This window comes from Equus asinus, chromosome 1, assembly GCF_041296235.1.
Source record: "Equus asinus isolate D_3611 breed Donkey chromosome 1, EquAss-T2T_v2, whole genome shotgun sequence".
Taxonomy (NCBI): domain Eukaryota; kingdom Metazoa; phylum Chordata; class Mammalia; order Perissodactyla; family Equidae; genus Equus; species Equus asinus.
In genome coordinates this window covers 97,923,974-97,951,028 of record NC_091790.1, presented here as the reverse complement: position 1 = coordinate 97,951,028, position 27,055 = coordinate 97,923,974, and the positions used below count along the sequence as shown (strand labels likewise).

The 27,055-nt window shown below is 49.8% G+C and overlaps 1 protein-coding gene across 5 annotated transcripts; it reads left to right on the top strand.

Moving 5' to 3' along the window:
- Positions 1–586: 586 nt before the first annotated feature.
- On the top strand, positions 587–24,061 carry UPP1 (uridine phosphorylase 1). 5 transcript variants are annotated; one of them, XM_070501211.1, is made up of 9 exons: positions 1,260–1,369; positions 5,172–5,266; positions 11,317–11,381; positions 17,346–17,463; positions 18,910–19,068; positions 20,165–20,279; positions 22,666–22,875; positions 23,151–23,297; positions 23,860–24,061. In XM_070501211.1, exons 3-9 carry the CDS (start codon positions 11,338–11,340, stop codon positions 24,006–24,008), a joined length of 942 nt encoding a protein of 313 aa, XP_070357312.1. In that variant the 5' UTR covers positions 1,260–1,369; positions 5,172–5,266; positions 11,317–11,337; the 3' UTR covers positions 24,009–24,061. The 5 variants fall into 5 exon arrangements, with proteins under 5 accessions (XP_014683875.3, XP_014683873.3, XP_070357259.1 ...); XM_014828389.3 differs by lacking the exons at positions 1,260–1,369; positions 5,172–5,266 and adding an exon at positions 587–993; XM_014828387.3 differs by lacking the exon at positions 5,172–5,266 and having other exon boundaries at positions 1,176–1,369.
- The last annotated feature ends 2,994 nt before the right edge of the window (positions 24,062–27,055 follow it).

Below are 27,055 nucleotides of genomic sequence, written 5' to 3'. Positions count from 1 at the left end.
CTTCTTGGAGGTTTCTACCCTCTCTCTCAGTGGGGTTCAGGAAAGCTGGGTAGCCGCTAGGATGGCAAGGGAAGGGCAGCTGGCACCCGGAACTAGCGAGCGCGCGGGCCAAGGCAGTGCAGAAGCCTCAGTTAATCTCTCTAAACTATCCCAGCTTTGGCAGAATTCGAGTAGTTTGGAACTACAGCCGGGTTCTGGTGAGCGGACAGCAGTGGGTGTCATTATGTGGTGTGGTCAGGCCCTCACGGAGCGACTGATTCCCTGTGCCACCTCTCAGAGCCCACCGCCCCTCTTTGAAGGAGGGGGGGTCTGGCCTGGCGGTGTGAGGACTGTGTGTCCCTTAGCTTTTCTGTCTGTAACAGATTTAGAAATGGCTGGACACAATTTCGTTTCCAGTCTGTAACATTTACGAGGTTTTAATTTGACCAAGTCTGCGCTATTTCATCTGCCGGTTTACATGCAGCCTCTTGGAAACGAAAGAAAAAGGGTGCTAATCTCCCAGAGGTCACCGGCCACTGCTGTCCACTTCCCCCGAGATCCTCAGGCACGGAGCTCCGTCGCTGCAGGCTGCATGTGCAGCGTACGTGCTGGGCAGCAGCGACAGGTGGCTCTCTAGCAGCGTGTAGTCTTCGCTGGAATCAGTTCTGCGGTCTCAGCTGGTGACTGTGAATGGATGAGTCATTTCCTCTCCCTGGGCCAGCGTCTCCCGGCTTTCCAGAAGCTACTGGGGAGCTCCCAGGACCAGGAAGGTCCCAAAAGAGAAACCGAGGCCGGAGAGATCAGGAGACCTCAGCTGACATGGCCCAGCCCAGATTCTCGACCGCCCGCCAGGGCTGGTTTCACGTGGTTTCTCTCTCGCACTTTCTGTCGGCCCGCTGGCGGTGGGGCCCCCTCAGATAGACCCGGGCTCCTGCACCAGCTGTGTGACCTTGGGTGGTCAGATTTTCTTTCTCCCAAGTCTCCTCTGCTGTCGGACCGGGAGGAAAACACTTGGTAAGATTTCCTCTTTGCTGCGGGTGGCTTAATGACTAACAGAGAAGTCGCTGAGCAGTCACCACGGCCCGCCCGAGGAGGAAACAATAGCCGGCAGAGGAGCGCGGGCCGCCCTCCAAGACCCCTTGGGGGAGGTGGACCGGCAGGGGGAAGAGCTGGGGGCGCGGCCAGCCGAGCCGGCCGGCGGAGGGACCGGCGGGGCGGGGCGGGGCTCGGAGGCGCGCCCGCTGGGAGGCGTGCACAGACTTTGATCAGAAATTCACTTTGCTCCTACTTATCTCCTTGAACGGATCGGGTGCGCACGAGAGCCGCCCCTTCTTCGGCGCCTAGGCGAGGTCTTCGTCTCCGGCGGCGCTGAGCTGGTGCGTGTAGCGCGGTGAGTGCTCCGCGGCCGGGGCTGGGCTTTCGGGAACGTTTTACCGAGGCTCGCATAGATCCGGACTATCAGCTGAAAGGATGTGCGGAGAGCGGGGCGGGGGCGGGGGGCCGGAGAAGGAGCGTGGGGAGGGGAGTACACAAAGAGGGCGCGCGGGGAGGGTGCGCGCGGGGTGCCCCGGGAGGAGAGTGCGCAGGGTCCGGGAGGGTGAGGACGCGGGCGCTCAGACGAGGGTGAGCGTGGGGAGAGTGCGCTGGGAGGAGGGTACGAGCGGGGAGGATGAGTAGGGTGCGTTGGGAGCGGGGTGCGCGGGGAGCCAGGCCAGGAAGGTCCTCGGGGTGGACGTGCCGGGAGGAGGGTGCGCTGGGAGGATGTGCGGGTAGCCGTGCCACGAGGTTGCGCGCCGGGAGGGTGCACTTCCTCCCGTCCGCCCACAGCCGGTCTTTCTCTGGCGTCCCCGGCCACGGGTGGCGCACAGCGATGTGTCTGTCGATCTCCCGGCGAGGATCCACCTGGTGGAGACGATGCGATGGGGGCGCAGCAGGTCAGGTTCAGCTCCCGCCGCCAAGCACGGGCAGCGCTTCTCCGCAGCCCAAACCCGGGCGGGAAAGGGTGCGGGAACACCTAGAACTCCCGTTTTCATGGGGGAGGGAATAAAATTACATTTTGGAGAATGATTTTTACCAAACCTTCAGAGTTCAAATGGACTGAAGTGTACGTTGAGCCAACATTTGACAGTGTTGCAGCATAAAATACTGTCATCGTGTTGACTGGCAGGTCAAAAGAGAAACTTTACCGTCATAAATTATATGACACAAATAGAATTTGCACGGGGGAGTGGGCCCTTTTACAGTTCTTGTTTATGGCAAGTTGTCCTTGGACCTGGAAGGGTCCAGAGAGGAGAACCTCACACATCTTGTCTCCCTCCCAGGTCAGGGCTCGGCCGGTGACTCAGGGTCACCGCCTGGCAGCCTTCCTGATCGGCCTGGGACTGGCCTTAGGATTTCATCTCCGGGATGCAGAATGTGCCCCACTTTTCTGTTCTTTCTGGGTCTCTGTTCATGCTCTGTGGCCCTCAAATCCAGCCATGCTGGAATCATGTGTTGGGGAGGAAAAACTATCCTCTTAGGTTGAATTCTTGGAGGACTGCAAATTAAAATGACAAAAGACAGATTAGCAAGAGAAAAAACAGATTTTGGAGGGAGTTCACAGAAAAGTGTGACTCCAGGAGGTGGTTAGAATTTGGGGTTTGTAAATCATCTTACTGGGGATGCCGGGGCAGAGGGGCACTTCTAGGAGAACAAATGACTTCTTAGAAGGGAGGGCAGAAAGGGCACTTAGGGAACAGGACTCTGAAAGATAAATGAACCTTACAGAAGAGATGAGAGATGACAGTGACAATGTCTTTGGTTTTTTTCAGAGAAGAGAAGATTAGAGTTGCTTTTAGGAAGAGGCGGTTCATGAAATTGAGTTGTTTTGCGAGGCTCTGCTGTTAGGCAGATAAGGGATTTCAGGAATTCAAATGTCTTCAGCTCAGAATAGTTATGCAACTGTGGCTTATTCTGGACCCCTTGTGAGGGTCTAACATGTCGATCTCTGACTGTCATTCCTTACTTCCACCCTTTCAGAGGCACCCAGTCACCTGATGCTCCAGTATTTTATGGTGGCACACACTGCCAAAGCGCTTGGCCCCGACCCTTCCCCTGGTTCCATCTCCCTGAGCTGAGCTGGCTGAGTGGTTTCTCTGTCTGCTCCAGGGCTGCTTTCCTACACATCACATGGGGTTTCGTGTCTTCTTGCAGTAAAGGACTGTTAGTCCTGTCTTCTCTCCACTGGATCTGCCTGGCTCTTCCTAGTCAGGCATCATTAAGAACCAACCCATTACTCAGGCTCAACCAGATCAGCCTCCTGGGGGCTGTCTGCACCTTCCTGGGCTCTCCCCTTTAGCTCACCTGCAGTGGAGTCCACTCTTGGCTGGCTGCCTTTGTTACACTGAACTCTAGCTTCTCAGTGTCCCAGATCTCTGTCATCTCTCTTTATACGTCACTGTTGTGTGGTAACAATTTCTGGTGACCACAGAAAGGTGAGGTCCTCTGACCGCCCTCCTGAGTTTCTAGAGCCCCTGGCGGAGTGTGGGGTCTTTGCCTCGACCCTAAGTGGCCGCCCAGACAGTTCTGTCTGGAGGCTCACCATAGCAGGTGCTTTTACACTAGCCAGATTCTAAACTGAACAGGCATACCGCTAGGGTCCGGGACAGCTACCTGTTGGTGATTTCAAGAGTTTCTTAAATGACTAATGGGTGCACTGCTTAGCACTTTCTGCTATCTTACAGATACTTCATGCTTTTTCTATTTATGTTAATAAGAAGATGAAAGATTTTACCCCAGTGGACTAAAAGTACTAGGCAAGCACCAGAATTCCCCACTACTGCAGTACTGGGCATCGCTCTTGGAAGATGAGCAGGGATAAGGCGGGACCAGGTTGCGCCTTTCTTGGGGTAACAGTGCTGCAGTGGGCTCATTCAGTGACTGGGTTTGGCAGATTGACTTTTCTCAGCTGTGCTGGAAACAAGAAGGGGAAGCTGTACCAGGGCTCCGTCTGAGATTGTTAGCACACAAAGATGAGGTTCTGTGCCCAGTGCTCACTGGGCCCTCCTTTGGAGGTAGATTATGGGGTGTCTGTAAATCCCTTTTAGGTACCTTTTATAACTTATTTTTTTCTTTTGCAATAAAACTTTAAATAGGATTATTTTGGAATTTTGAAGACTTTGCTTTTAAGTGCACTTTTTAAAAGATCTTATCTAATTGAAGCATTCCTTCTGATGGCCAGTGTAATTTCCTGAGGCTGATGGCAGTTTGGTGAGACCTTTAGGCACAAATAGAGTCCATCCCACATTTCTGTCTGACCATCTCCGACTGCAAAATGGGGTATAACTGCATTTTTGTCCAGCCGTATTTTGGGACCTCCAACCTGACGATTATCAAGCCAAGCCCTCACGATGTGAAACAAGCTTAGTAAGATCTTGCTGTTCTTTGTGAATATTTGCAGCTTCTAGAACCTTTTGGTTTTGAGCCATTGTGCCCGAAGGTGGCGTGCTTGACTCTTTAAAGATTAAAGATCTCTACGTTTCTTGGTTTGGAAGCTCAAAAGGAGCTCAGAGTGGCTACTGTAATTTTAAATTGTCCTGGGTTATCCTGCCAGCTGTTTACAGTTATCCTCATTTTAGGGGGCTTTCTCCAAGGTGGCCACAGCAAACGAGGTCTTTCTAGGGGATAGTGTGTAGGGTCTAAAAGTGTGTGCTTGAGGGAACAGCGCCCCCAAGAATAACCAGGGGGTTGCCTTTTTCCTTTATGTGTTCTGGCACTCACGGGGTTCAGAGCTGAATGAGCCGTGGACGAGCTGCCACCGCCTGCTTCCCCATGAGCAGTAGGGCCCAGTAAGATATGTTCTCCAAAAGGGGTCCCTGTGAGGCTGGCACATCGTGGGCAGATGCCCTCACGCCTCCGTAAAATCCTGTCACCTGAGAATATCCTGAAGGAGGGGAGGGAACAGTGCCTCTTTTCTTCGGAGTCAGAAGATCTTCATAAGGTTAATTTCTAAAGGGAGTTTGTTACGGGCACCGAGAAAGTCCCAAAACAGCCAATTCAATTTAGACAGACATTAACACACAGTTCTACATATAACATAGATCAGAATGCTAGCCAGACTGCCGGGAGGACCTCAGAACCGGACTGGCAGGAGGAACTCAGAACCAGGAGTAACTTCCCAAGTGAACTTTCTGTCCTGTCTTGGCTTGTCTCAGGTGGTTCAGGCCCACGGTCCGGGACTCAGCCCACCAGAATTCCTCAGAATCCAGGCCAAACTTATATTTCCAGGGGCTCAAACCAGAGAGATGAGGTAAGGGCCAGTTGCTCTCTCAAAGTTACTCGCCCAGAGAAATCTTGATCCAGAAGCTGTTTCTTCTCTCAAAAGAAAAAAAGCGCCTTGGGGCCTGGACCATTGCGCCTGGACAGGGGAATCAGACGAGCCTCTAGACAGAATTGTCTGGGCGGCCACTTAGGATCGAGGCAAAGACCCCACACCCCGCCAGGGGCTCTGGAAACTCAGGAGGGTGGTCAGAGGACGTTGCCCTTTTGTGGTCACCAGAAATTGTTACCCCACAACGGTGAGGTTCTTTGCCTGATATGCATAAAAAGTCAATTATTCTGGCATCAGCTTTTGAGAAAAGAAAAGGCTTTATTTCGAGGTTGACCAGCGAGGAGACAGAAGGCAAAGCTCTCAGATCTGTCTCCCAGCTCAGGGTTTGGGGTGAAATTCAAGAGGTTGGGAGAATAGGCTGGTGGGTGGAAACGCTGGTGAGGCAGATGTCGACTGGAGGCCTTTAAACATTTATGGTAAAGTGTGGAAGGGGCGTTAACATCGGATCTTCCCAGACAGCGGACCCTCGCTTCTGATAAGAGTCCGACTTTCAAGTTCCGGTCGTGTCCTGGTCCTTTGGTTCCGTAGAGAGGGAGAATCTTTGGTTCTGGTATCATTTCAGGTCAAGATTTTCTCCTCTGTGCGTGGTCTGGCTATGTGACTTGCAAACTTTTTTGCTGACTTCTTCTGAAAAACAACTCTTAATCACTCTATTGATAAGATGGGGTCAGTTCGAACTGGTCCTGGTGGGCCTGTGGTTACAAGATGTTGCGGAGGCTGGAAATGCATGTTACAACGTTGAGCACGTAGCCTTAGAAAATGCATTCTACATATTATCTATGGGAGGTAAAAGGTCCAGGGTGCGTAACAACTTTAATTCAGTAAAACAATTGAAAAAGCAGTTGTCAGAAATAGTCCCTAAATTCTATGAATGACCTCTCCTGGTTAAACTGCACGAGGGCAGTGCTTGGAGGTCCCCATCCCCATGTCTTCAGCATGCAGAAGCCAGGCCCCTTTTCTGCTGAGCAGCCAGGCAGGGGGCACTCCCTCAGGGGTTCCCTCCTGTGGCTGAGAAAGGGCCTTGAGGAGGCCTTTTGTCTGGGCCTTAAGTTGTGACCTGGAGTTGCATGGACGGCGGTGGATGCTGGGTGCAGGGACCCCCTCTGCTACACTAAACCCTGTTGGACCAAAGTTTGGCCTCAGTACTACAGGGACTGCAACACTCACTAGATCTATTTCCTGATTCCTTTGAAGACTGGAAAAAGTGTAGACTTACTCACCTTTTTTTTTAACTTGAAAACTTCTTTTCAAATTCAGACGTCACTGTGTCCCTGAATTGTTATTACTTCATTCTGAATCATCACCAGGGTCTCCTTTTACATACCTGCTCCCTACCACCAGCCTGCCTTCAGCTCAGGGGCAGCAGGGAGGGGGGCCTCTGGAAGAGGAGCAAGTCTGGGTGAGTAAGCAGCCTGCCCTCCAGGGTGGACTGGCTCTTGGTTCCCACCCTCTGCTCCACTGGTCTACGGGGAAGTACGTTGAGAAGTGAGAGACTTCCTTCACCTCCGTCCCATCTTTGACCTCTCACTGGGTGGGTGGGGTGACCCTATGATTTATCCTGCACACCCACATTTTTTAAGAGTGAAACGTGGTTCTAATAATTGTGCCATGGCTCCCCTGGTGACAAACTGCCTGGGAGGTCACTGTGATGCAGGCTCGGTGAGTCAAGGAGTTGAAAGAAAGATTTCTTGGACTCTCAAGGTCTGACAGTAGTGCTCTTTTATTCAGAGGATAGTCTGGAACAGCATGGGGACAGGACCCATGGGCAGTAAGAGCTGCAATGTGTTGAGGGTTAGAGCTAAATTTATAAGACATAGGTGTGTGAGTTATTTCTTTACAAGACAAAGGAAAGATGATGTAAAAAGTCATTAAATGGTATCAGTGCTGGTGGGGTCTGGTTATTGAGTGGTCCTATAACTTTAGATAAGAATCGGACCGGATTACGTCATCATTTCCTATGCTTCCCGGGGGATGTTGGTGGTGGAGGGTAACATGAGGTTACCAGACAAGCACAATAAACAAGAGCAAGATCACTATGCAGACTTAAGTCCTTGCCTCCCCATTAAGAGTTTCTAGAGATAAGGTCATCCCCCCTTCCTCTGGTGCAGAGAGGGAGACACCCCTACAGGTGGAGATCTCCCTTACAGATGTGAATGTCTCCCAACAAAGGGCAAGCAAATTCTACTCCTCAGAGCCTCCTTCCCGTCTGCAGTTTTTAAAAGTAACCAGCCCAAAATAATCCTCATCAACTGCACGCGCGAACATCCTAAGTTATTTAATGGGGAGCTTTGCAAAAGAGCATTGCAGAAGTCTGCCATTCTCTCTGCACAGAGTTGATTAAAGAAAGCCTTGCACAGTGCAGGGCCTAAGCCACCCACTCCGAGCGGGGGCAGAGTAAGTCTAGGGGAGGCTCATAGCATGGAGGAGAGCGCTGGCAAGTGCCAAGAATGCGGGGGAAGCAGGCATGGAGCAGACTCAGGAAGGAGCACGAGGAGGTAAAGGCCAGGGCAGGGAAGAGGATTCTCTGGTACAGAGGCAAGAAAAGCAGCCAGGTCCGGAGTGACACTTTCTCTGCAGGGCAGATGCCTTCTCTGCTGCTTGGTTTCCTTTGCTGGAAAATAAGGCTTGGATTCTCTCTGGGGAGTACTGTGCATTCTCTGATTCACTGCTGCCTGCAGGAAGGCGCTTCTGACTCTTGTCTTTCTAGCTCCCCATGCCCAAAGGAAGAAAGAGCAGGCTGGAAGGTACAGATTCCCGGGGGAGGTTGCTGTGAGTACGTATTGCTTGTACTGGGGAACATTGCCTGCCCCACAGAAAGTGGCCCTGGGGACCGTGACTCTGCGTGACCCCAGGCACTACTTCTTTTCTCAGTGGAGAAGTGAAAGCCCAACAAGGAGGTCTGTGGGCTGGCTGCCCAGGATGCTATCTGCACGTAGAATATGCAGCCCACTCCCCATGACCTTGGCAGGGCTAGGAGAGGTGGGACCCCAGAGAGAGCTCAGAGCCAGGGACTGCAGGGTGCTGCTGCTGATGGTTGTGTTTCCTGGAGACCAGGCTTCTTCAGAAGCTGGGATGTCTTTGTACATCTGTTTGATGGATGCTGAAGGCAAATTGTGACCTTAGATTCTGATCACCAATTAAAATTCCAATTTGTTTTCCCTACACCACCAAGCAGTTCTTTGACACCAGCTGACATCCTACAGTTCAACTCAATTCTGACACTGTACCTGCAGAGAGCATCGGATGCCACAGGTTAAGGCTTCTGTCCCACAAGACTGCTCTTCCCTCTTCAGACTCCAGTCGAAAGTCCAGATTGTCACCTGTGCTTCTGATCAAACTGCTGTAGCTCAGAGGTTCCCTTGACCCCCTCCTTGGGTTGGATTAATTTGCTAGAGCAGCTCATGGAACTCAGAGAAACATTTTACTTCCTAGATCACCGGTTTATTAGAAAAGGCTATGACTGAGGAACAGCCAGATGGTGGAGATGCGGAGGGCAAGATATGGGGAAAGGGCGTGGAGCTTCCATGCCCTCTTCCAGAGCCACTCTCCCCGAATCTCCACGTAGTCACCAACCTGGAAGCTCTCTGAGCCCTGTCCTTTTGGATTTTTCTGGAGGCTTCATTACAGAGCCATGATTGATTAAATCATTGGCCATTGGTGATCAGTTCAGCTTCCAGCCCCCTCCCCTCCCTGGAGGTCAGGGGGTGGGACTGAAATTTCCACCTCTCTAATTGCAGGCTGGTTTCCCTGGCAACCCGCTGTATCCTGGTGCCTCATAACATAACAAAAGACACTTTTTATCACTCTCAACAAAGGAAATTCCTTGGGTTTTGGGAGCATGAGCCAGAAAGGGATGGAGACCAAATATAATATATAATATATATAATATTATATAAATATGATATTTACTCAGAATATCATAGACCAGAAGTCTATGACCCTGGGTCCCTCCCTCAGGCATCATGGGGAACCGCTGCCCTCACTGCCCCCAGCTTCTCCCCCCTCCCCTCTGCACGTGTTTGTCGTGTGGCTCTGGTGATGTGGGGTGAGGGCCGGTACCTCTTTCAAGCCTCATTCCCTGCCTCAGCTCTCCTTAGCTGGACTAAGAGAGGCTGGCATTTCCAAAAGAGTGGTGTCTATAAATGCCAGGGAGGACAAAGTCAGGTGAGGAGAGACAAGGTAGCAATTGCAGGAAAGTTTTTGTTCCAGACCCACTTCTTTTGTTTTTTTTTTTTTGAGGAAGATCAGCCCTGAGCTAACATCTGCTGCCAATCCTCTTTTTGCTGAGGAAGGCTGGCCCTGAGCTAACATCCATGCCCATCTTCCTCTACTTTATATGTGGGACGCCTGCCACAGTATGGCTTGCATATGGACAAGCGGGGCCATGTCCACACCTGGGATCTGAACTGGCGAACCCCGGGCCGCAGAAGCGGAATGTGCAAACTTAACTGCTGTGCCACCGGGCCAGCCCCTCCAGACCCACTTCTTATAAGATCCTGTGTTTTTCAGAATTTGCTAAAAATGGTCAGTATTTAACTGTGGTAATAACAGTTATAAATCCCTTTCTCCAAAAAGGGGCCTTTGGCGTTTTAGCTTGGTGGGCTATAGTTTTTTCATTGGTGGCTGGTTGGGAACCTGTCTTGGGAGTAATGGCCTCGCTGCATGCTGCAGACTCCACTCACCTGCATTGCCAAACCCTGGCTTCACTTTCCTGTCTAAAACGGACTGCGCCCTTCCCACCAGGCTGTTGGGGGAACTGGGAGCCTGGCAGGTGCAAGGCTTTCAGGGACTCTCACGAGTTCACCTGCTGGTTCTCTGGCTCAGCTCTGCCCTTCTCCACACAGAGACGTGGTCTTAGGTCAGTGTGCTGATTGCTGAACCCCAGTAAAATCACTGGGTCATGTCTATGTGGTTTTTCCTGTCTCTGGCTTTGGAGTGCTGGCAGGGCGGAGGGTTGAGTCAGACCTGTCTTAGGTCTCTCTCTTTCCAAGACATGTTCTTGAGAGCTGGTGCTTTTGCCCTGAGCTGTCCTTGAGACCTGAAGGAGGATGGTCAAGATTCAGGGCAGGGCAGCTGGGGTGTTCTCTTAGGTCAAGGCAGCCTTGGCTGGCAAGCCTGGAAGTGAGGAGAGGTTTTCTACCCAAGTATGAGGTGCCAACCCTCTTTGGTTTTTGGCATGTTTTTGCTAGCTCCTCTCTGAAATTAGCAACTCTCTAAGTCATGGGTGTGTACAGACATACGTGTGGTGTAAATGTCTAAAGACTTCCACTTGATTCCACTGACCTTCCACAGGTTAGCACAGCCTCGCTGTCAGAGTGACCTTGGTTCTACTGGGGGCATTCACTAGTGTTAAATTAATTAAACACGAAGACCACTAGACTGAGGGGCCTCCAATGCCGAGGCGGCCTGTGTCAGCAAACCAAAATCTGAGCCTGTAAATGCCTGAAGTTTACAAAATCAAAACGTTAAGGGTGACCAGCCTCAAATAGTCAATTGGGCTTCAAGCTGCAGCCAATCAGTGATTGCTTTCTGCACTATCTTGCTGTAAGTCTCTCCGCAGCCCCTGATGGCAGAGTGCTCCTGATGGCCACTGCCAGTTTGGTGCTGCCCGGTTCAAATTGATTTGTGCTCAAATACACTCTTAACATTTTTAATATGCCTCAGTTTATTTTTTTTTAATTTTTTTGAAGATTGGCCCTGAGCTAACATCTGTTGCTAGTCTTCCTCTTTTTTTTTTTTTCTTCCCATAGCCCCAGTACATAGTTGTAGATCCCAGTTGTAAGTCATTCTAGTTCTTTTATGTGGGATGCCACCACAGCACGGCCTGATGAGTGGTGCTAGGTTTGTGCCCAGCGTCTGAACTGGTGAACCCAGGGCTACTGAAGCAGAGTGGGCGAACCCAACCACTCAGCCACGGAGTGGCCCCCTCAGTTTCTTTTTTAACGTTCTTCTGTGTTGTTTTCTCCTAGGGTCCTGCCTCAGCTGGGAGAATGGCCTCCTCAGTGGCCGAAACAAAGGAACTTGAAAATCATAGGTAAGGTTCTGACCGCCTGGGCTGGGCTGGGTTTTGGGTTTATCGTGATTACTTTGTGCCACACAGTTTTCTGAGAGCTGACACGTATTAGCACATTTGATTCTTGTGGCAGAGCCTGAGGCCTGAGGGGTGAGACTGACTGGGCTCCTCATCCAGGTTCTGAATCTTAAATACTTCTTTATTTCTTTGCAGGTTTTCATAATTCTGGTTTGTTCTTCTCATGGCCTCTCTTTTAAATTTATTTTTACATTGCTGGAAAAGCAAGAATTTCTTGTCTTAATCCTGATTCCTACAAAGACTTTAAGTCCACTGATTTTTCTAGTTTCCTCTCCACCCACTGGGAGATCCTGTCAGACATGCTGCTGTGGCCTTGCCGTCCTGCTGGCTCTGACCTTGACGATGCCCTGGGTTGTATGCGACCCCCTGGGAGCCCTTGTGATGTTAGGAATTTCTCTGTGACCTCCTGCTGCCTCTCTGAAGTCTCTCCCGGGGTGGTCACATGTCCAGGTTGTAATTTCACATGGACGCCTGTCCCCGCTCCTTCCTTCTCCGTAGGTTCTGAGGTCTGTTTTCGTGTCTCGGGCTGGCTTGTGGACATTACCTGCAGTGACAACTTCTTAACTGAACCAGTTAACTTAACCAGTATCCCTGGTGCTTTCAGTCATTGACAACCACAGATGCCTGGTCCCCAATTTCTGAGGCCACTCGTAGGTTGAGGACGTCAGGGGCTGGGGGAGGGGCACGGTTGAAAGGAAGGCTGAGAAGGGAGGCTTGGACATCAAGTGCCACCTGTGTGGCTCCACTGGAGAGCTACCCTTTCCCTTCACTTAGTAATTGTTTTACGCTCCCTCAATAGTTTTACTGTCGTGTGTGTCAGCCTTTTTTGAAGATGCAACTGTGAACGTTTAAAATGGGGATTCTGATAGAACCTAGCTTCTGCGGTGGCTGTGAGCGCTAAGTTGTTAGGTATCAGCTATTAATAGTCATTTCTATCACAAAGTTGAATGCCGTCCATCTTACTAATCTGTATATTCCTCACGCCCAGGGTGGGGCCTGATGCCTGGCTGGTGTTAGATTCGGCTGAGGTTCCCGGAGCTTTCCCTCCCTCCCGGCCCAGGAGCCCTGCTCATCTCTTCTAGTCCCCTTGCGTACCTGACCTAAGACACCTGAGCCAGTTTGTATAACAGTTGGTAGTGCTTTCTGTTCCCTGCTGATAAACTCCTGGAATCAGAAGCTAGTTTTTGTTCATTTTTCGTCTCACACGTTTCTTTTACATTGTAGGTGCTCAGTTAATATTTGTTAAATCAATAAAGTGACAGAATAAAGCAAGATAAAGTCACTTGAAATTGTGTATAGACTAGAGAAATCATTTTCCAAGTAATATATGTTTGACTTGTTATTTTAAAATCCTTTAGAAAATAAGTTTCAGCATGTTTTGGGTCGTTATGGTTCGTCTCCCCAGTTTATATATTTTAAAGTCATTGCTGGGCTTCACAGTTACACACTACTTCCTTTTCCTCCTCTTCCTGGAATCAAAGAAACAAGGAAGGTTTTCTATTTTGAAATATGTGACAATGTTGTCTTAATCACATCCTGTTTCGTCGGTTCTGGTGCTTGCTGGTCAGCCCTTCCTTCTATTTGATACTCTGTGTGTTCATAGCATCCTGAAGGAGAATGGAAACCATAATTACATTATGTGACTATGTTATGATGTCAGAATTTCAGGTTGGCCTAGAGGTCAAAAAGACTTTCTGGGAAAACTTAGGGATTGTCTTAACTATGCATATGTCTGGATTTGGTCCCTTGAAAAGTGGCCTCCCCACCCCAGGAGCATAAAACCAACCTGAATCTGGAGAGCCAGGTAGCCTGCTAGGGCTGATCAAGGGGTGAGGGGCATATAAGTGCGGCTCTGTGCCTTGGGCAGGTTACTTGTCCTTCCTGAGTGAGATTTGCAGCGTGTCTGCTCCTGGTACCAGAATGTGAGGAGGCAGTCAGCACCGTCCATAAAGGATCCTGGTTTATGGATCAACCAGAGATGTTTGAAATCTAACACTTGCCCGTGACAATCAACCAGCACCCTTCTTTTTATAAAAAGATCCTTCTGTCTCTCTTTAATGTTTTGTGCTTATCTCTTTTATATGAGCCTTTCGAAAATGTTCGGCTATGAGTTAATTGGGACGCCATTCTAGCGAAATAGGATGGGAAATTTGAGAAACGTGAAAGGAAGAAGCAAAGGGTGGAAGAGAGAGAAGCGGGAGCTCTCTGAGTCTGGAGCCTAGGTGCCTGCTGTTGATGCCCAGTGCCAGATGGAACAGAGAATGCATAAAATAATAGATGAAATAGAACAGGGGATAGATCAAATGGTAGGTAAGACAGATGAGACAGGAAAGGGCCATTTCACCCTTGTTTTGCGTGTCTGCTGCACTCGTGCTGCAGAGATTCAGAGATAAATAAGACATCGTCATGGTGTCCGGGAGTTTTTTGTTACAGGAGATGATTAAAATTATTATGTTAATTATATAAATAATTATTGTAAGATATAGATAAGGTATAATGAGCATCATCTGGAGAGAGAGCTGGAGAATGGACGAGATCTCAGAGGAGAGAGCGTCCTTGTGCCTGGAGGGCAGAGCAGAGGGCTAAGGTTGGAATCAGGACACCCCAGTTAGGGGCAGGAGACAGAACCAGTCGTGGGGCAGAGAGTCACTGAGACAGTGTCGCCCGGGGAAGACAGGCTTTCAAGACAAGTGAAAACTAGTAAGGACTGTTTAATCTTACAGAAAGACCCAGGGAAATGAGCAGTAAGAAAACACGTTGTTAATGGGGACTCTGGGGAGAGGAGGTTTGGTTTGGTTGGTGGGAATGAGTTGAGGAGCATGAGCGAGGAAGTGGAGGCAGGAAGTTTCAGCACCATAGCTGGTGTCTCCAGCAATCCACGTGACGCATAATAATTCTCAGGAATCTGAAAGCCAGCGGAAAGGACAGCTAGAAGTGGTGAGGGTATGTCACTTATATTGTCTAAAACATTCGTGGCCAGCAATCGGGCTACTCACTAAACAAACACAAGCTCTGACACCACTGGGTGATCTATCCCACGGTGCCCTTGTCCATCTTTGTTCTTGGCCATCTTTTCATGCTAGGGCCTTGAATTTTCTCCCTCGATTTTAACTATCACCCAGGTGTAATGACACCAAGATGCAGATAGACAACTTCTTTTTATCAGCCCAAACTAAAGGGAAACCCAACTGCATTTTAAATATCTCCACACCTCAAACAGTGAGTTCAAAGTTGACCCCACATCTTATCTCTCAACTTAAATTTCCAACTTGTGTATTTCCTCACTTTGGTGACCCCACTGTTAGGGAAGCCAGAAATCTTGGGCTCATTTTAGACTGTCTTTATTCCACAGATACAGTCAGTGTGACCTGTAAGTTCAGTTGATGTTTAGCTCCTGAAGGATTCCTTTCCACTGATGCCCAGCACCTGGGTTCAGGGCCTCCTCCTGCCTGCTGAGTAGCTTGTGCTAAACCTATCCGGGGTTTCCCAGCCTTGAGCCAGCACACTGCTCAGCTTTCAGAGGCGCTGCAGGAGTGATAGTTCTCGAATGCACATCTGCGTACATTTCCCTGGCATGATACCTTTCTCTGACTCCTGTCCCAAGGCCAAGTGTCGCCTCCCAGCTCCTCTGAATCGAGCTTGACCAGCTGCCCTACACCTGTGCTTAGTGTTCACTTCTGTTGAGACAGAATGCACCAGACACCCCACTCCGTCAGGTGTCCCTGTCCAGGTGCATATTGTCCCCTTTGTCTTGGGTGGCCTTCCTATTTTTGTATCCTCCATGAGGAATCTTGCACATCCTTCTAAACCAGTGGTGAGAAGTTTTTTCTGTGAGAGGCCAGAGAGTAAATATCTGCAGCTTTGGGGCTGTTAGATCTCTGTCACAAATCCTCGACTCTGCTGGTGTAGCCGTAGCACAGAAGCAGCCGTATTTAACACATGAACAAAAGAGCGTGGCCGTGTGCCAACAAAACTGCAAGCAGCCAGGGAGCTGGCTTTGTCCTGTGGGCTGCACTGACCGACCTCTGCTCTGAACTGTCAGATGTTATCTTTCCCAGCATGCTGCGCCTTCTCTCTCTTACAGTAGTTAACATTGCACAGTAATTGTTTTGCTTACATCTGCTTTCCTTACTCTATTTTGTGCATCTTGGAGTCATGAGCTGTCTTAGAGTGATCTCTTAGGTCTAACAAAGTGACTGGGGCAGGGTAGGTCTTCAGTGCAGGCGTTAACTCATGACTGAGTTATGCCAATAGTTTACAGATAATTTATTTTCCTGGGAAATAATCCGTGTTATCACACCCAAAACAATGATAAATAAATGAAAATAGAAATTGGCATTGTAGCTATCTGGAGCATCTGTTTGGTAGGGAAATGTGTATTGTCAGTTAGATTTTGAGATATTAGACAACCTCCCAAACACTGGGACCCCCTAGGAAGAGGCCACTGCCTTATAGACTTGAGTCACAGTGAAGTGTCTTCCCAAATGGAACAGCGGGAATTCTGCGCTGTATTAGCTTGATGGGCTACGTTTAAACAGGAGTGAAGATGTGTGAGCTGGCCTGTGTCGACCTCTGTATTAGTATTTCCAAAAGAGGCCACTGAGGCTTTCATCTCTTGCGTCTTTTTTTTCTTTCTTTGAGAATTAGATTGAGGAGGAAACATGATCAGTAGGTTCTGGGCAGAAAGTCAGACTGAGAAGGAAGAAAAGGAAGTTCCTGAATGCTCTGTCTCCCTCTGTGCCTCTGGCATCTGGCAGGCCTGGATTTCCTGCTGGGCAGCGCCCCTGTCTGTGAGAGTCAGGAGGGCACAGATGTCAAAGGTGTGGTTAGGGTTCTCTCTAAGGGATTTGTCAGGTGAAGATGCAATCTAGACCGAGGCATCTAGTTTTGTAAATAAAGTTTCACTGTAACACAACCACACTTGTTTGCATGTTGTCTGTGGCCACTTTCATATGACAACAGCAGAACTGAGAAGTTATGACAGAGCCCATATGGCCTGTAAAGCCAAAAACACTGCTTGACCTTTTATGACAGAAAGTTTGCTGACTCCTATTCTGGACCAGCAGCATGCTGTCCAATAGAAACAATTATGTGAGCCACACAAACTTTCTAGTAGCCACATTGGAAGAAAACAAAATAAAAAGATGTCTTATCTTGCACTCCCATTGGACACGGTATGGGAGAAGTGCTTGCTAGTGCAACAGGACAAGAAAAAGAAATACAGGAACTACAGACTGGAAAGGGTATCTCTGGGTGGGAGAATTAAAGGCGATTTTTTCCTTCTATTTCTGTCCATATTTCCTATGGTGAATGTATTATTTTTTTTTTTTTAAAGATTTTATTTTTTCCTTTTTCTCCCCAAAGCCCCCTGGTACTTAGTTGTATATTCTTCGTTGTGGGTCCTTCTAGTTGTGGCATGTGGGATGCTGCCTCAGCGTGGTTTGATGAGCAGTGCCATGTCCGTGCCCAGGCTTCGAACCAACGAAACACTGGGCCGCCTGCAGCGGAGCACATGAACTTAACCAGTCAGCCACGGGGCCAGCCCCGGTGAATATATTACTTCTAAAATAAAGTCAAGTATATGTGTTGCATGAACTTGAGTCGCAACTGGCTCTATACTCCTTATATGGGGTGATGTAGCAGTTTGCTCTTTGTACTTTTTTGTGCTTTTCTGAGTTCTTTCTGATCACCCTCCAGACAAGGGTCGTGGGTGTAAAGAGGGGTGTTGAGGGGAAGGCACAGGGGGAAGGCGGGAGACAGGGATGTGGGGGCCTTTTCAGCTCTGGGCTGTCTTATCCTCCGTGCCATGTGCTGCATGCATCTCGCCGACACAGGGCACTTCTGTGATGATGTTGGCCACCGGACACCCGGGTTTTATAATCCTTCTCCTTTCCTGTTTTGTAACAGTGACTGCTGCGTAAAACTTTGCAATCCAAATGTAGCAACCATGAAAGAAGATGTCCTCTACCATTTTAACCTCAGCACCGCCACACATGATTTCCCGGCCATGTTTGGGGACGTGAAGGTAAAAAGCAGGGCTTTCAATTCTGGGGATTTGTCTTAAGATCAGCCTGCTCGTAGGTGATACAGGCAGACGTCCTTACCAAGGGCTGAGGTGACAGAGGACAAGTTCATGAAGTTATATGTTTACTAGAGTTTTGCACATTGTTACTTTTCAGGTATGTAAACCAGCAAGTAAAAGAAAACTATAGTAATTACAGCCATGTTGGTCCCTAGTTAATCTCTTACAAATTTAGTATATAAAGGAAACAATAGAAAATAAATTTTCTGACGCTTCATTGAGAGAAAAGGAAAAAGGAGGTACGAATGTTTTCTAGAGGATCAAGGGATAATAAGTAAGAATAGTGATGTTGTGTCTGTTTGTAATTTAAGATGCATGTTGATACTGTCTAGTTCATTGCCTTTAACGGCTTGTTGTGCTGAATGTGGCTTCCAGTCCATTTTCCCTACAGAGCCTTAAGTTCCTCAGTTCCGATTTGTCCTCACGCAGGACATTGAAAATGTCTAATTCTTGTGGGTAAAGATGGACTGATGCTTAGATTCAAAACAAAACAGAGCGGTGACACTGGACTTCCTTGGTGCTGCGTGGGATCCTCAGACCCCACGGCAGAGTTATGGCCCATCAGCCACTGTGTTCTTTTGTGGTTTCAACTGTGGCACAACTTTCCATGTGTTCTTAATTTATTCAGTTTTCATTCTTCCATTAAGTTTGGCCTATAATTTTTCTAGGCTATTGAAATTTTCTTTTTCATATTTAGAGACTAATAATTCTTTGATCATCAAACTCCTTAAAACTGGCTTATTTACTTGTTTTTCTTATATAAAACAAAATGAAAGTAATTTGTCATATATGGCACTTTGCAGATTAAAGGTTTTACTTCTCTGAGGCGCCCCAACCCCCGTAGCCATGACTTCTCAAGGCCCCACTGGGCCGCTCACTCTTTCCATGCCTTGACCATTTGGCCCTTGGATGTCCAGGTGAGAGGTAGCGGTTAGGCCCTTTTTACAGATGGGCTGCGGGCCCTGGTGGCACAGGGAGGAGCCTGCATCATTGTATTCCAAACCCAGGCTCCCTGCAGTACAGCGAGCTGCTGTCCACGTGACACAGAGCAAGCAGGCCTGGAACCTGGAATTACCTTCTTAGAGAGAGCAAATGTCTGGTTTGCCTGCGTTTTGTGGGGCCGATTGCTCTGCACTGCCATGGCCTCTTGCATGAGGTGGTGATTTCATAAACCAGGGCTTCTCAAACTCGAGTGAGCATCAGAATCACCAGGAATCTTACATTACTGACCCCCTGACACAGCAGGTCCGGGATGAGGACAGGGAACTTCATTTCCAGCAAGTTCTGGGAGATGCTGCTGTTGCTGGTCGAGGGCCCCACTTTGAGTGCCCTGCTGTGTAGACAGTGTGCTGCACCTGCACTGACGGCACCTCTGCTCTCTGTTTGCAGTTTGTGTGTGTTGGTGGAAGCCCTTCCCGGATGAAAGCCTTCATCAGATACGTGGCCTCAGAGCTGGGCCTTGACCGCCCAGGAATGGACTATCCCAACATCTGTGCAGGGACAGACCGCTACGCCATGTTTAAAGTGGGACCTGTGCTGTCTGTCAGTGTGAGTACCTGCCCTCCTGGGGGCTCAGTGCTCGGGCTCTGCAAGCTGCCCACCTACCCTCCACACACACACAGACCGGGTGTCCTCCATCAGGCTGGGGGCAAGGTGAGCGCACAGTTGGGCTGCAGAGATGGTGGCTCCAGCCCTCCGGGTGCAGTCTCTAGGAGGGACCACGCACAAATGGAGACACACATGTACGTACACCCAGCTCTGTACACACGGTGAGGGTCTCGGGGTGGACGCAGGAGGAGGTACACTGCCACCTCACATGGAGTTACTTCCTTGTCACTGATTTAGCAATGAGTGAACAAAGAAATGTCTGCTATCCTACCAGAAAAGCTTCTCGTTTCCCTGTTTGGGTCACTACATAGAATTAAGGCTATCCCTGTGGTTGAGATGAGGACTCCTGTCTCTCTGGTCAGCTGAGACGTCTGGCAGCATCCACCATCTGAAACATACCAGTGAGCTGAGGTGTTGTTCAGTTCCAGCTAATTCATGGAAGCATGAATTATGCAAGACACCCTGACAAACCCATTCTCAAAGGAGTGCCTCTGCCTTAGGAGCAGCACCTGAAGTGCTGAGGGCATCCCAGGAGGGGCGTCATGGAGGATGTGGCATTGGGAGGGCCTCTGAAGGAGGGCAGGAGGTGGGGTGCAGAGAGACTCCAATGGGAGGAAATGGCACAGGTGGAACCAGGAGGTGTCAGTGTCCAGCAGGCTGGAAGACCAGCCACTTACTTAGTTTGGCTGAAGCAGAGAGTGCAGGGAGAAGAGTGCTGAGAGCCAAAACCCCAACAGGTGTGTGTGGGGTGGGCATTTGTGCAAGGCTTCCAAGACCAGCGGGGCTGTTTGTTACCTAGCAATAGCAGGCTGTTGCTCCCTTGCTGAGCCTCCGGTCCTCAGCCCAGGATGTATGGATCAAATGGGGTGTCGTCTGTTTGACGGCTTTGTGCAAACCTTGATAATTCCCACAGTGTTAATGGTTTTTAAATGTGCATTTTGAAGTACATCTTCTGTTACCGCCAGTTTGAAATGCACCACAGAACACGCAAAGGCACCACCTCAGGCTTAACCTTGGCATTTCTTCCTGCTTCCAGCACGGTATGGGCATTCCTTCCATTGCGATCATGCTGCACGAGCTCATCAAGCTGCTGTACCATGCCCGGTGCTCCGGCATCACCGTCATCCGCATCGGCACCTCTGGTGGGATAGGTAAGTGTGCACTGGGCCCTGCCCGTGGCGAGCCTTGAGGACGAGGACCTGGAGCCCCCTGCGGCAGACCAGTGTGGGGTGGACCTGGGTGCTCAGAGCTTCTTGCTTGGCGTTGTTCAAGGAAGCATGAGCAGGAGATGTGAAAAGAAGCTTGTTTTGTTACATTTTTTTTTGTCTAGTCCGTTCTCCCAACCCACACCCCAAACCACATAGCAGAAAGGCCCAGGCCATGCATGTGCAGAAACACATCCTTTGGGTCATAGCCTGCACCTGCTTGTTGCTCGATTCTCTCTCTTATTCTTTCTAATCCCCTCTTTTCTGCCTTTCTCCTTTCCTTTGCTCACTTCTCCTCCTTATTCCTGCAAGGATTTGAAGCACCTTGTGAGAAAACCGACAGGAAAATCAAAGGGGAAGAGAGAGATGGAAAACAAAATTGAGATAAGTGTCCTTAAAGTTGCCTAAAAAGTCCCCAGCCCTCAACATGGTTTTGTTTTGTTTTGTTTTTAACATCACAAAGACAACAAAGAAAGAATAGGATGCAGTGAGAAAGCAAAATGCTGGAAGTTGTGTTGAGTTTTAAGCCAAAGTCTGTTCGGCAAATTCATCTTACGTAAGTTGTCCTGCTCTCTGACATCCCAATTCTGTGCCAGCCTTTCTGCTGAAAACTGGGTCCTAGCAATTCTCGCTCCCACCCAGGAGCTTGGAGTGCTGGAAGGCACCTGCAGTGACCTTGCTGTTAGTGGCCCAGCCTGTGCCCGTTTGTTTCTAACTGTCTGGGCCTGGCCTCTCCTGGATTTATGGTAATTCTAGAATTTAGGTTTTCTGACTATGAGAGGGGATTGCTGGAGACCCCAAATCTTCTGGATATATTATCTCATTCTTTTGTTTCATTACGTAGACAGACTGGTATGTAAAATCTGTGTTTGCAGGTTATAATTCAATGTTTAAAGAAGTTGTTCCTGGGAAAACATACCAATGCCCGTGAGCTGTCTGGGTCCTGAGGACTTAGTCTCTGATGCCATCGACCAGATGGACACTCACGGCCGTGCACTCATGCAAGCGTCTGCCAAGAACTCTAGCAAATCATTCCCGAGTTCTTGCTTTGGAGAGATTTTTAAAATTGATCATCAGAGAGAATTCTAGAGGGAATAGTGTAGATTTTGAGTCCCCTGAAATTGCCCCATAAAAATGGACAGATCAGTTAGAGAGCCAAACCCCAGACCCTTAGACAACATTGATGACAAAGTGTGACATAGCATCCCCACAAATCTCAAAATAGGAATGGTGAGTGGGTGGAATGGCACCCACTCAAGAGGAAGCACGAGGTGGCTGCAGGGTTTCTGATGGACATGAGAACAGAGGAATCCCAAAATAGCCAACGGGTACCCCTAGTAAGGTGTGGGGCCTGTGTTAGTAGCAGCAGCTGACACTGGGAGGGGGTTTGCATGCTCCGATTTGAGGGTGATGCTAACATGAGAAGGGGCTTGAACATTCTGGGCCCTATGAATTCATGAAAGCTGTCAGCCTGAGCTTTCTTCCAGGTCCAGCCTCAGTGTGGGGAGAACCTGCTGAGAGGAGAATCTGAGTTGACCAGACAGGGACCAAAATGGCAAGAGAGAAAATCCAGACACAGATTCCTGGGGGAGCCGTTCAGAGCCATATCCTAGCACTCCGCCACATTCCTTATGTCTCACTGGAGCCACGTGGGCTCTAGAATAGATCCCCTGACTTCTTCCTCCTTCCTAGATGTTTAGGAAAACGAATTTCACATTAAAATAAGTATCAGGAAAGGCTCATGGCCACATCCCATTCAAAGTTATGAGACTAAAGAACAAGGAGCAGAACAATGTCCCTACAAACGTGAACATGCTCAGGGAGGTATGCCTGGAACCCAGTAATGCGTCAATCCCAGAGGAAAATGGGATTGGTCAGTAGGTGGTAATTGTTGGAGCTGGGTTTGGGGTGTATGGGGATTCATTATAGTATTAATGTCTACTTTTATATTTACTTGCAATCTTAAATAATAAAAAGGTACAAAACAGGGACCAATTAAACACGTTCTGGTAATGGAGGGCCAGACAGTTAAAAATGGCAATGACTGGAAGTCATAAAACACTTAGCATGAGATGGGCAGCTTCCTGGCAATTTTCTCTTTCTTCTTTGCACTTTTCTCTTCTGTATTTTCTGCAACGCTTACGCATTAATTACTTTTATCATCAGAAGAAAACATTTGATGCAGGAAATGGATCCTTACCTAGTTCTTTTTAGAATGTTACTGATGCTTCACTATTTTGGCCCATAGATGGATCATTTTCCTTTCTGCATGTGCTTTGCTGCGCCCTCCCTGTATGTCCCCAGTGGCTGTGACATCTGTTTCTTCTTTCAGGTCTGGAGCCTGGCTCTGTGGTCATTACCCGGCAGGCAGTGGATGCCTGCTTCAAGCCAGAGTTCGAGCAGGTGGTCCTGGGGAAGCGAGTTATTCGGAGCACGGACCTCGATGAGCAGCTCGTGCAGGAGCTGACACAGTGCTCTGCAGACCTGAGTGAATTCACCACGGTCGTGGGAAACACCATGTGCACCCTGGACTTCTATGAAGGTGAGAGGGGCGGGCCTGGCCTCCCCTCGGCAGCCTGGCCTCCTGTGTGGGGCTGTCCATCCTGCCCCTGACTCCTCTCCGTCATTGTTTCCACGGCGGTTGTAACGCTGCTTCTGAGGGGGTGATTTGCGCTCCAGGGCAGGTGGGGCCTGGAGGGATCAAAAGTGTCCCTGTGCCCTGGTGGGTAGCACAGTGTTGGCATGCAGAAGGAGCTTACTACGTGCATGTGGTGAGTGCACCCAAGTCAATGTCAGCACCTCTCCACATGTCTTCAGGGCAAGGCCGCCTGGACGGCGCTCTCTGCTTCTACACGGAGAAGGACAAGCAGGAGTATTTGAAGGCGGCCTACGCAGCTGGCATCCGGAACATTGAGATGGAGTCCTCAGTCTTTGCTGCCATGTGCAGCGCGTGTGGCCTCCGAGGTAGGCGGGCACTTGGTCGCTGCAGTCCTCTTCCCTTCTTCTGCCCTGCTGGCTCAGCCTCCATGCCTTTCTCTGGGACCTCCCCCTGGGCCCCCCACCACCAACACCTACCTTCCTCCCACCCTGCCCCGAAGGCATGTTTCTGGATGGGGTGGCATCCCTCACGCCTGTGTTCAGCCCGCCTTTGCTTGGCATGCGGTCAAATGCAGATTCTCAGTGTCTCTCCAGTGACTCACATGCCACTGGGCGAGATGAGAAAGATGCTCGAAAGACCCACCTCAGCTGAGCTCAGGTTTTGCTGCTAGTGAGTCTGTCTTTCAAAGCTCTTTGGATTCCTGATTTGGGGTTAATCCACCCCCGAGTTCCTACAAGGAACTCCAGCTCTGCTTTCTAAAATCCCTGCCTTCTGGAAGGCCGCCTGAGCTTTCTCTGTTTTCCATCTACCAACATGCCGCTGTTGGCCCTTCTCCTGAGGGGACGGCAGCAGTGACACCTCGTCTGTCTCTCTGGACTAAGCTAGAAACCCTGTGCTGTGCGTTGATGTGGCCTTTGCTCTCTGCAGCGGCTGTGGTGTGTGTCACTCTCCTCGACCGCCTGAAAGGGGACCAGATCAGCAGCCCTCACGAGGTGCTCGCCGAGTACCAGCAGCGGCCTCAGCGGCTCGTGGGCCACTTCATCAAGAAATGCCTCTCGGCGCCTGACGTCCCCTGAGCCTCAAAGGGGAGTGTTGTAATTGGTGCAAATAAAATCATTGTCAGAATCTCCTTTTGTGTGACTTCGTGCACGCTTTATGTTAGAATTTAGGAAATTAGGTTGCATTTCAGAGGCAAAGAATCCTGCATTAACTACACAGGACATTTTTTTAAAGCTTCATTGGAGCGTTTTCAACCCCATTAGCCTGATTTGGGTTTTCTTTAAGAACATTCCTCTAAATATTTGAATTTTGTAGGGAAAATTTTCAGGCTTTTAAATTCTACTGGTTGTCAAATTTCACATCACTAAGCAAGAAATCTGATTATAGTGCCAGAGAAATCATTTCCTGATGTATTTTTAGAATTGTGTACACCACGTGTAATGAGATACCACTGAAAACTGGGGAGGCAGATATCAGGAGTTTGAGACATAAATGCACACGCGAATATGCATATATATAGATATACACATGCAATTCCCAAGTCACATTCAGCCGTGCTTTTGGAAATTTCTCCATCAGCCTAGTCATACTACAGTAATTCCCTGTCTGTTCTCCACCATGCTAGCTACATGGATCTGGGTCTGACTCCTTGTGCGTGGCAGTGATGCAGCTCTGGGTCCAAGACAGGTGGTTCTGCGTGTCTGCCCATGGCTCGTTGACCTCAGGTCCGCTCACTCCTGGCCTTGCGCTGCCTCTACAGGCTGTGCTCCCAGCTGCCATGTTCCTTGGCTTCCTTCTGGGGTCAGTCATTGAGTGGGCCCAGCTGGGAGACTGGAGGGTGGGTGGAAGGGAGAATCCAGGGTCCTCTCCTGTCTCAGGTGAGTGTGGGAGCCACCACTTCTGGGGTGTCCTCAGCTCCCCCCAGCCCAGCAGTTGTTGGGTCTTGGGCCGTCTCTGACTTCTGGATTGCTGCAGTTGACTTCTCAACATTTATGTCAGCGTGGCCAATCTCTGGTATCCGATTGTTTTGAATACTCGAGGTAGGTTGTTCCTATCTGTACTGAGGCCTGCACTTGTGCTGCTCAGCTCTGCATGGCAGTGAGTTACGTGACTGCGGGGCACCAGGAAGCATGTTGGGACCATGGTGTTGATGAATGTGTGTAGTCCATGCACTTTTCAAAAAGCCCCTTCCCAGAGATTCTGAGCTTCACCCCAAATTGAGGGTTGCTAATCGAGTCATTCAGTATGTACTGAGCCTGGGCACCGTTCAGATGCTGAGAGCAAGAGATCCTCCTCCCCTCCCACCTTCCCATGTGCTGGAGGTTGTAGTTTTGGCTCCCTCCGTGGAGAATGTATCATTCAAAGCTTCTCCCTGGGCGCTCTCGAGTGGTTATTTGCTGCACTTTGAATGTGAGGCTGTCCAGGAGGAAGCAGCTAGAGGGCAGGGGTCCAACTGCAGCCCCCAGGGAGGCTGGCAGGTGCTGGAATGTGCGCTTAGCAGGCTTTAACCCTGGCGCTAGCTGTAGGAGCAGGACTTGTGCCTCTGTCCCCAGGCTATTGCTGTGCTCCCGTCTGCCCCCAAATTCCTGAGTACCATAGACTTCCTCTGGATGTCACCTGGCCCCTCTGGGTGCAGGTTGGTTCATCAGACAAACCTCGGCTCACATCCTCAGTGGGTCAGTCTCCCCACAGCCTCTGGCCTCTGAGCTGGCCTGGCCTACCGAACGTGTGGCTCCTGCAGCCTGCATACCCTGGCTGGGAGCCACTGTGCCATAGACTGAGTCACCGGTGTCTGTTGTCGCCAGGCCCCAGGCCGGGCTAAGGATGCAGATCGGGCCCATCACTCCAGCTGTGAGGGACTGGCAGGCTGGTCCTTTTTGTACCCCTCACATGCAGGTGTGGCTGATGGGGTCCCCCGCCACTTCCTGGGAATGCAGAAACTGGGCAGTTAACAGCATTGAAAGCTGTTACCAGCAAGAGAAGGACTGGTTCCCTGTAGGTGCTGTCTCTGCCGTGCCTGGAAGTCTCCCCCTGCTTGGCTGTTCTCGATCCTCCACTGCTGGGGGCCATTCTGGAACCTGCTCCCTGACACCCTCCTCTAGGGTGAGCAGAGGTAACATGACTCCTGTTGATCAGTTTTCACAGATGCAAGGCGACGGGAAGGGGCCCAGTGGGCCTGTGCTGCCCTCTGCTGGACGCAGGAGGAAGGGCACGTCACTCATGGGGTTGTGAGGCTAGTGAGGGCCACGTGGGGGTCGAACAGTGCCTCACACAGGGAACAACGGCTGAACAAAGTCTCTTCTGATGCGATAAAAATCATGATTATATTTATGCCATGACAACTGAACCTGTGGGATTAGTTTGGTTCCCAAGGTGACTCCAGAGCTGACATTGGAAACATCTTCAAACGTGTGTTACCCGGCTTCCTCAAGATGCCTCTAAAGACCGGTCTCTCCCTCTCCCTGCACGGCCACCCCACACTGAGTTCCTTGGCCTGGTCCCCAGGTCTCTTCCCTTCCAGTGCGGCCAGTGAGCAGGAATAGAGTGACACTGGCACAGTCCACTCTTGGTACTTCCAGCAAGTCAGAGAGAATTAGGGACATAATCAAGTTTGCTCTGTTGGAACTAACCACCCTGGATTTCGAAAACTAGTGTCAGCCATTTCCCCCCGCGTTTTCTTCTGGCGTGATCCTGAAGTGAAGGGCTCAGTACAGCTCCAGACTTTAATTGTTGAGCACTTTGTAAATCGGGAAGCAAGGAAGTCACCAGTGGGGTATTCAAGAGTTCGCACTGAAGCTGGTGGCACTCTCCTGAGAGAGCTCAGGGCTGGACGCGGAATCCTGGAGGCAGCGTGTCACCTCTTACTGCTGACTCCCCACTGGCTGCCTCCCCACCGCTTCTCCCTCTGGTCCAGTCTCATCACACTGGTAACGATGCCACCCTGAGCAGAAGCAGAGAGAAGGACGCTTTGTTCCTATAAATGGCATTAGGAATAGTGAAATATTTTAGAAAAGTCAGTATGTGTCTCCCATACGTTCATTGTTAATCATAGCACTAATTCATGGTTTCAAGCCGGGTGTCTGTAGCCTGGGATCCCCACCTGCGGGACCTGTGGCCTGGAGAG